Below are 10496 nucleotides of genomic sequence, written 5' to 3'. Positions count from 1 at the left end.
GAGAAGAGCCGAGAGCGGGACCCTACCCAGAGAAACAGAGATGCCTGAGATAGAGGCAGAGATGATGACGTGGAGTGAGGAAGCGACTGGGGACCTTGGACCCAGAGTGGGAAAGGGACTGTGGGCTGAAAACAGAGGGGGGAGGGAGGGGTATTTAGGATATACCCTTTGGTTGGTGGATGATGCATGGAGGAGATTGGAACCATGGCAATGAGATGATACACGATGAAATGAATGTTAAACTAAAGTTCTCTCATGTAAACTATCATATAATTCACAATAAAACAAAACAAAACAAAAAAGATAATGGAGTTTCCCCATGAACTTTTTATAGCACCTTAGCACTTGTCCTAACATAAGCATATATAAAACATTTCCACCAAAACGTTTCTTATATCTTGTATTTTAAGGATGGTATATAAGCATCTTCCTTAAAATACAAGCTGTAGAATAAATAGAAAAAAGAACATTCAACCTCACTAGCACAATAATGAAAATTAAGAAAGATGGTTTTACACCCATTAAATTAACAAAGGCCTTCGAATTATAATAATCTTAGGATTGTGAGGTGAAAGATGAGTATTCTCATCCTCAGTATGGTTAATATAATGCTTCTGAAAAACATTTTGGCAGTATCAATTATCAAGAGTCTTAAAAATGCCTCTGCTAGTTCCAATCTTACATATCTTTATCAGAGTTACTCTCATAGTATCAAAAAAAAAAAAAAAAAAAAAAGAAGAAGAAGAAGAAGAAAGAAAAGGAAACACCCTTGAATATCCATCAAGATGAGAGGTAAGTAAATTATAGTGCATCCATAAAAGTAGAGTACAGGCAGCTATAAAAAGACATGACATATAATACAACATGAGGGAAAAATCAGAATGTACAAGTATTTAAGCTTCATGGGTCCAATTATGTTTTTTTAAAAAAGGAAGATAAAAACGTGCAAGAAAAAGACAGAGAGTAAAACACGACACTTGCTAAAATACGCCAATAGTTAATTTCTAGGTTGTTGGATTAGAGGATTTTTGTCTTTTCTTCATAGCTTCCTGCAATTGTATAAGGTGTTCTAAAGTATTACTATTTTAAGCCAGACACCCCTCCCCCACTAAAAGGCTATATTTTAAAATGTAGCTGACAGTGAACAAAAGGAACTAAATCAACCGTACTACTCACTTCTGGTTCATTCCAAGAATAATAATGTCACTAATGATAAACAAACAAACAAAAATCCTCACAACTGGACCACTAAATAACATCATGATAAATGGAAAAAAGATTGAAGCTGTCAAAGACTTCATTTTGCTTAGACACATTACCAACACTCACGGAAACAACAGACAAATCAAATGACATATTGCACTAGGCAGATAGGCTGCACAAGATTTCATTAAAGTGTTCAAAGGCAAAGATGTCAATTTGAGGACTAAGGTGTGCCTGACCCAAGTCAAGGTATTTCCAATAGCCTCATTTGAAAGTTGGACAGTGAATAAGGAACACTGTAGAAGAACAGATGCATTTGACTTATGGTATTGGAAAAGAATATTAAAAGTACCATGGACTGCCAGAAGAACAAACAAATGCATCTTGGAAAAAGTACAGCCACAGTGCACATTAGAAGTCAGGATGATGAGATGTCATCTCTCATACTTTGGACATATTATCAAGAGGGACCAGTCCCTGGAGAAGGACATCATGCTTGGAAAACTGGAGGGTCAGCGAAAATGAAGAAGACCCGCAATGAGATGGATTGGCATAGTAGCAGCAGCAATGGGCTCTAGTTTAATGATTGTGAGGATGGCGGCACAAAACCGGGCAGAGTTTCATTCTGTTGAGCATAAGGTTGCTATGAGTCGGAAGTGACTCAATGGCACCTAACAACAATAACAACAATGCTATATGTGACAAGAGCCCTTAAAATATATACTCAGTCATATATAATATATATAATTAGTTACCTCCTTTCCATATGCACATATCACTGTAGATATACATAGTTTAAACTTCTGAGTAAAAGAAAGATTCATGAATTAAATGAGACAAATCCACTACAAAATTTAGCTTCCACTTTTCTAAATGTTACAGAATAAATTAATTCAGTATTATTTAGCCCTTCATTTATGTATTTGCAGGCCTTTAATAACTATTTCAATGTGTTCTGTGAAGATTAAGAATAAATCTTATATTTCAAAAGTTTAAAAGTTAGGACAACTGTTATCTCAGGACTTTGCTTATTTAGTGAGTTTTCTGTATCACAATGGTATGGAAATATGGTTAAGGACTCCTGGTGTGGCGCTATAGAATGTATATTATCTGGCTGTGACAATTCTATACTGTTGATGCTAAATCTGATACAGTGCAACATTTACATTTGTCTTAAGAAGTTTGCTCACATAATTATTATAGCAAAATATGATCACAGAACACAATTCTTATGTGACTTCTTCCTTAGAGTGTTTAGAATCACAGTAAGGATGACAAAAAAATTATCAAACTGGGGCTTTCAGAAATAGAGAGGCTCAAATTGGGAAAATAAAGAGAGTGGCATCGTAGTGTTGAAAAGCATGATGTTAATTCTTCACACTAATATAAGTCATGGCTGTTTATAAAATAGTATGTGCAAACATTGAGAAGCATAAAATAATGTATGAGTTACAAATACTGTAATTATTAGAATTCCAGTGTTTATCCTTAAAAGGCAAAATAAACAAAGACCAACCAGTTTCTTATGAAATAAAAGTGAACTTAAGTAAAATATTAAGTATGTAAAATGTGGGGGACAATATACTTCAAGGACTACATAATCTTATTTAAAACAATAACATTCTTTTAAATACAACTCTTGTTAAATGAGGTATTCTATTGACACTTCCCGGAAATAACCATTTTGTCACTAAAACATAAACAAGAAATAGAAACCAATACTTACTCACAATACCAAACTGGCCCCAGGACAGAAGTATAGCCAAAATTGGGAAAATAACGATGAGAATATTTTCTTTTGGAGAAAACCATGAAACTGGAGAGAAAGAAAACAAAAAACCACAATTAATATTTACTACAATAACTTTAAACCGTGCCAATGCATGCTCAATAAGGAGCCTGGTGCCAATGGTCAAGCTCTAGGCTACTAACAGAAAGGTTGGCAGTTTGAGCCCAGCATCTGCTTTGCAGGAGAAAAGACTTGGTGATCTGCTCCCATATAGATTAGTTGTTGTTGTTGCTAAGTGCTGTTGAGTCGGTTACCATTCATAGCGACTCTGTATGTAGTATCTGAGGGGCAGCTAGTGGGTTTGAAGTTCAGTGGAAATCCTATGGAGCGTTCAGCAGAATCATCACGTGTAGGAATCAACTTGATGACACACACAACAATGAATATTCAATACTATATAGGAAAAAAATGACACCATCCTTTCCACAATTAACTCTTAGCAATCACAGCTGAAGCATATCATTCCTTATCAACATTTTCTTCCAAACTTTATTACCCACACCCATCAGGAAAAAGTTGTTTGGTAGGAGTTATAAGGGCTGTAGGTAGACAAGCCTATGAAATATCACTGTATTGTATTTACTGTGGAGACTGAAAATAAAAATAATTAAAGCGGTCTTAAATAGTATCATTTATATACATAACTTACTTAACAAAATTTATTTTTTGAAACAAAATGCTAGTTACATTTTCCCTAATCTGTGTCTTCGTGCTATATGATGAGCACTGAAATGCTAACTGCAAGGTAGGTGGTTCAAACCCACCAGCTGTTCCTTGGGAATCCTATACAGAGGCACTAAGAGTCAGAGCAACTTGATGGCTCTTAATAGCAACAGCGTCTATACTGGCTGGGGATAGTATGACATGGTAAACTGAGAACAGAGCAGTATGGCCACACTGCCAGGGTTTGAAACTCAACTTTAACAAACAATGTGATCTTGGATAATGTCTTTAACATCGTTCTGTTCTTCAGAACACTTTTCCTATTCTTCAGAAGAGTATAGAACAATTGCTACTTGGGTATAACATGATACCAACACCTTAAAATGTAGTTCTGGTGTAGCTCTATAGGATAAGCACTGGACTTCTAACTGCAAGACTGGCAGTTCAAACCAACTAGCTGCTTCTCAGAAACCCTACACAGGGTCACTATGAGTTGGAACTGACTGGATTTCACTTAACATGATACCCTAAAAGACAGCTGTGGTGATTGTAGTTGTTAGCTGCTGTCAAGTTGGTTCCAATTCATAGAAACCGTATGCAGAGCAGAATGAAAAACTGTCCGGTCCTGGGCCATCCTCACAGCTGTTGTCATGTTTGAGTTTGTTGTTCTTACCACTGTGTTGTTGGAGAACTTTCTATCTTGTTGGAGAACTTTCTCTTTTATTATTGACCCTCTACTTCACAAAGCATGATGTCCTTCTCCAAGGACTGGTTCCTCCGGATAATGTATACAAATGATGACAAAGTCTTGCCATCTTAATTTCTAAGGACCATTCTAGCTACAATTCTTTCAACATAGAGCTTGTTCTTCTAGTAGTCTGTGGTATTTTCTAAATTCTTTTCCAACACTGTAATTCAAATCCATCGGTTCTTCTACGATCTTCCTTATTCACTGTCCAACTTTTACATGCATATGTTGTTGTGGTTAAGCGCTGTCAAAAAGGTTCTGTCTCACAGGACCTTGTATACGGTTTCCAAGGAATGCATACATATTATGAGGTGAGTGAAAATACCATGGCTTGGATCTGGCACACCTGAGACCTCAAACTGATATCTTTGCTTTTAAATCACTTTAAAGGGGTCTTTTACAACAGATTGGTCCAATACAATACACTGTTTGATTTTTTTGTCTGCTGTTTCCATGAGCATTGATTGTGAATCCAAGAAAAATGAAGTATCTGACAATGTCAATCTTTTCTTCACTTATCAAGATGTTATTTATTGGCCCAGTGGTGAGTATTTTTGTTTTCTTTACATTGAGGAGCAATCCATACTGAAGGTTGTGGTCTTTGATCTTCATCAGTAAGTATTTCAAGTCCTCTGTACTTCCAGCAAGCAAGGCTGTGTCATCTGCATGTCTCAGGTTGTTAATGAGTCTTTCTTTCATCCTGATGCCACATTCTTCTTCATACAACCCAGGTTCTCAGATTATTTGCTCAGCATACTGACAAAATAAGTATGGTATATACAACCATGATGCATACCTTTCCTGATTTTAAACTATTCAATATCCTTGTTCTGTTCAAACTGCTCTTGGTCTATATACAGGTTCCTCTTGAATACCCATTCTTCGAAATGTTATCCATAGTTTGTTATGATCCGCAAAGTCAAATGCCTTTTTATAGTCAACACAGCACAGGCAAACATCTTTCTGGTATCCTCAGGGTTTAGCCAAGATTTATATGACATCAGCAATGATAACCTTAACTCCATGTCCACTTCTGAATCTGGCTTGAATTTTTGGCAGCTCCCAGCTGAATTACTGCTGCAACCATTTTTGAATTAATTTTAGCAAAATTTTACTTGCATGTGATATTAATGCTATTGCTGGATTATTTCCATATTCCGTTGGGTCATTTTTCTTTGGAATAGATACATATAAGGATGTTTTTTAATCAACTGGGCAGGTCGCTGTTTTCCAAATTTCTTGACATAGGCAAGTGAGCACCTCCAGCACTGCATCAATTTGTTGGGACATTTCAATTTATATTCCATCGATTCCTGGAGCTTTGTTTATCACCAATGCCTTCAGTGTAGCATGGGCTTCTTCCTCAAGACCATCGGTTCTTGATTATATCGTACCTCTTGATCGTTGAAAAGTGACCAATTAATTTTTGATACAGTGACTCTGTGTACTCCCTTTATCTTTTTTTGATGCATTGTGAATAATTCAGTATTTCACCTATAGAATCCTTTAATATATGCAAAGGGCTAAAAACAACACCTTGGGAAAAAGACCAAGATGGCAGCTTAGTCTGACATGTCATGCCATCCTTCTATTATTGTTGTCGTTGCTGTTATGTGCCGTGGAGTCGGTTCCAACTCACAGCAACCTGGTACAGGGTTTCCAAGGCTGTAAATCTTTACGGGGGCAGAAAGCCTCATCTTTCTCCCACAGAACTGCTGGTAGTTTTGAACTGCTGACCTTGCAGTTTGCAGCCTGATTCGTAACCACTACGCTACCAGAGCTCCTTATCCTTCTATTAGACATCCTAAATCAAATGAAACAGATACAGATGACAATTTTGGAACCCTGAACATCAAATAGCAATAGAAAAACATGAATGAAGAGATATGGACTGGAGAAACTCTGCTAGTATCTCCAGACAATATAACCATGTGACACAGAGCCAGCAGTGATCCCAGGTGAGGAGAACAAGAAGACAAGTTAACAGAATTTCCAACAGGGGACAGAGATATTATGTAGGCTACTCAGAGTGAAGTAATGTGAGTGGGACATGATCTAAGTCAATGAAGGGAAAGTACAGAAAGGAAGGAGAAAGTACCAGGGATATTAGTATACATGGCACAGGGAAGAATTCAAAAGCCAGAGACAGGCTGGGTGGCAATGTGGTGAACACAGAGTAACAGACCCAGGCTGTCAGTAGGAGGTCCCCAAGCTGCAGAGAAAAAGGAGAGTGTTCTCACACTCCTAGTCACCCTCCCTGACCCCCGTATGAGCCCACTTTGACAGACTAAGAGGTGTTGCGTGTAACTGTGCTCCAGTCACCAACCCTGACCCTTGACTAAATCTGCCCCAACCTACACAGTGGTAGGGGCGTATTCACTGACCCCTGGCCACCAGATCTGACCATAGAAGCAATCATCCACCCTACTATAAAAAACAACAGAAAGCAAACATACAATCAATCATCAATAAAACAACAATTAAATGCCTTAAAGACAGCAGACAACATCAAATCATATAAAGAAACAGAACAAGATGGCTCAAGTGAATGAACAAATTAAAAAGCAGAAAACCTCCCAGAGGAAGAAATGGTACAGTAACTCCCTGATAAGGAATTTGAAAGACTTACATATAGTATCCCCACATGTCTGTCAGTCTGTCATACTGTTGCTGTGTTGCTGAGTGCTATGCTATTGGTATTTCTAACAACAGCAGAGTTCACCATAGTAAACAGGTCCCAGACTCAGAACAGAATAGAAAGAAGGAATGAGTGGTCCACTTCTGAAGGATTAGTCCCTGAAAGCCTAACAAAGAGCAGCAAAACACTGTCTGCTATAGTGCTGGAAGATGAGCCCCTTATGTGGAAGGCACTCAAAATACAACTAAGGAAGAGCTGAAACTGCCCACTCAAAGTAGAGACAACTTTAATGCCATGAATGGAGCAAAGCTTTTAGTACTTTCGTTTGCATAAGGGAAACCCCTAGAAGAATTCAAGAGAATAATACAAGTATACAATAGCAAAATAAATAATTAGAGATCATATGAAAACAACAACTAGAAATATAAAAGATTAACAAGAAAATAGATATAGAAATAGATAATGAAAGGACAAAGAAGTAGAATTGAATCAATGGGAAAAAAGAAGCACCAAATACAGGACAAAACCCTGGATACTAACCTGTTTGTAGAACAATCAGAAAAGAGAATAAAGAAAACCTAAGAGTTATGTGGGCCATATCAAGATGACTAACTTTCGTGTGATTGGAATCCCAAAACAATAAGAGACTTAGAAAAAAAGCAAAGAGAGAATTACTGAAGATTTTGTGGCAGAAAACTAAACTTCTAATATCATGAATATGAGAAGGCTTCTACCCAAGAAATTTAAACAACCCTACACAGTATAGACCCCAAAGAAAGCTATCAAGTTGTAATTAAACTTTCCAAAAGCAAATGCAAAGCAATATTTTGGGATTAAAAAAAAAAAAAATCACATCCAAAGGAGTACCAATAAGACTACACTTCAGTTTCTTGGCAGAAACTATGTAGGCAAGAAGGCAAAGGAATGACGTATATAAGATCAAGAAGGAAAACAATTGCCAACCAAGAATCATATATGGTCTTTGTAAAGCCATGGTGAAACTATGGCATTCCCAGATGCGCAGAAGCTAATGGGATTTGTAAAACCCAGACCAGCCTTTTAAGATATATTAAAGGGAGTCCTTTGGATGAAAAACCAATGACACAGGTCAACAACCTGAGATAAAGACACACGGCAACATCACTGAGATACCAACCCAAAACGTGAAATCCACTGAAAAACTGACACCATGATTTCAACTGACTTAAACTGTAAATAACAACTCGAAACAGAAAGAGGGGGAAAAAAGGACACAGTGGCACAATTTACATATGTGAAGAAGTCAGGCAATTTCAAAACATAAGACTTTTGCAATTTTAAGAGGATTAGTGTAAACTTTAGGATAACCACAAAGAAAAGTAAAAAAAAAAAAAAAATCTACTCACCATTACAGAGTAGGAAACCAAAAAGACTCAGTATAAACAAAAACAACAATGATTAGAAGAAAAAGGAGATCCATATACCAAACAGTACAAAATATTAAGAAGATCAAAGAAACTGTTAACCACACATATATACACAAAATACAGTAATGAATTCATTCTGATGTATGTGGCCTACAAGAGACATACATTAGCTACAAACACATAAACAAGTTAATCAAAAGATGGGGGGAAGTATCATGCAAACAGTGTCAAAAAGATAGCAGGAGCTGCAATATTAATTTTGGATAAAATAAGTTTAAAGTCAAAATCCATTATAAGATAAGGGCATTAATAATTAAAGGGCCAATCCACTAAGAAGATAATAACAGATAAATATCTTTGCACTTAATGACAGGGCTTTAAAATACAAAAACTCCAACAGAAATGAAAAGAGAAACAGAGAGTACTACATTAATATTTGGAAACTTTAGCATACCACTTTCAAAACAGAACTAGAAAGAAACTCAATAAAGACACAAAAAATTTAAATAACACAAATAACTTGACCTCAAAGATATATACAGAAAACTCCACCCAACACCTGCAGAGTAAACAGTCTTCTCCAATGCACGTGGATCATCTCCAGATCAGACCATATTCAAGGACACAAACTATGTTCTCTGACCAAAAATCTATAAACTTAGAAATCAATAACAAAATGAGCACAGGAAAAGAACAATTCTATGGAAACTGAATTCCACCTCACTTAAAAACTACTCAGTCATAGAAGAAATTAACAGCAAAATCTAAAAATGTGTAGAATCAAATAAGAATGACAACATATCAAAACCACTAAGACACCGTAAAAGCAGTGCTCAGAGTAAAATGTATAGCAATACACATATCAATAAAGAAGAGCCAAATTCAATACCTTACCCACACAACTCTAGCAATTAGAAGAGCAGCAAAATAAGCAAGGAGACCATAAAGATTAGGGCAAAAATAAAGATACAGAAAACAACAGATCAAAAAAGACTAGAAGTTGGTTTGAAAGGGTAAAAAAAAAAAAAAAAAAATCAACCAACCACTGGCCAAAATGATAAAGGAAAATAAGGAGAAGATTCAAATACATCATGTAGAAATGGGAGGCCTTACAAGAGTATCAAGGGAAATAAAAAAGATCATAACAGAATTCTGTAAAGAATTGTAGCTCAACAAAATTGAAAACCTAAAGAAATGGAAAAATTTCTAGAAATACACTACCTACCTAAACTAATATAAACTAAGGTAAAAAATTGGAACAGAATGATTAAAAAAAAGAAGAAGAAATTGATCAGATCATTTAATTACTTCCAACAAAATTAACAAAAGACTCTAATCCAGATGGCTTCACTGGAGACTTCTACCAAATATTCGGAGAAGAGTTGACACCAGTCTACACAAACATTTCCAAAATACAGAAAAGGATAGAGTACTTTGAAATTCATTCTGTGAAACCAGCATAATCCTGATACCAAAGTTAGGTAAAGACACCAATCAAAAACTATAAACGAATTGTTATTGTTGCTAGTGCCACTGAGTTGGTTCCGACCCATAGCGACCCAGAATAGGGTTAACAAGGAGTGGCTGGTGAGCTTGAACTGCCGAATTTTCAATTCAAACAAACTTTGCAGTCCAGCACTTTAACCTACAGTGCCACACCAGGATTCCATAGACCAATAACCTTCATGAATATAAATGAAAAAATTCTCAGTAAAATTCTAGTCAACAAAACTGAACAACACATCAAAAAATTATACCAAGTGGAATTCATACCAGTTATGGCTCAATATAAAAAATTCAATCAACATAATCTATCACATAAATAAAACAAAGGAAAAGAACGACATGAAACGTTCAACTGATGCAAAAAGAGCATTTGATAAAGTCCTATACCTATTCTTGATGAGTATTATCAGCAAAATATGAGGTAAAAGGAAATTTAGTATAAACAAAGGCATATACACAAAATCAACAGCCATCATTATTTGTAATGGAGAGAAACTGAAAAGCATTCTCCCGAGAACAGGAACCAGACAAAGGTATCCTTTA

The 10496-nt window shown here is 36.1% G+C and overlaps 1 protein-coding gene across 1 annotated transcript in view; it reads right to left on the bottom strand.

Moving 5' to 3' along the window:
- Positions 1-10496, bottom strand: part of CD47 (CD47 molecule) — an 89997-nt gene that overhangs the window by 43884 nt on the left and 35617 nt on the right. Inside the window, exon 5 of the mRNA XM_006873321.1 lies at positions 2930-3019. Coding sequence (XP_006873383.1) covers positions 2930-3019 — 90 coding nt within the window. The remainder of the gene's footprint in view (positions 1-2929; positions 3020-10496) is intronic.

Source organism: Chrysochloris asiatica, unplaced genomic scaffold, assembly GCF_000296735.1.
Source record: "Chrysochloris asiatica unplaced genomic scaffold, ChrAsi1.0 scaffold00236, whole genome shotgun sequence".
NCBI classification, from domain to species: Eukaryota; Metazoa; Chordata; class Mammalia; order Afrosoricida; family Chrysochloridae; genus Chrysochloris; species Chrysochloris asiatica.
Note: the sequence above shows the minus strand (reverse complement) of the source record. Positions and strands in the feature narration are given on the sequence as shown.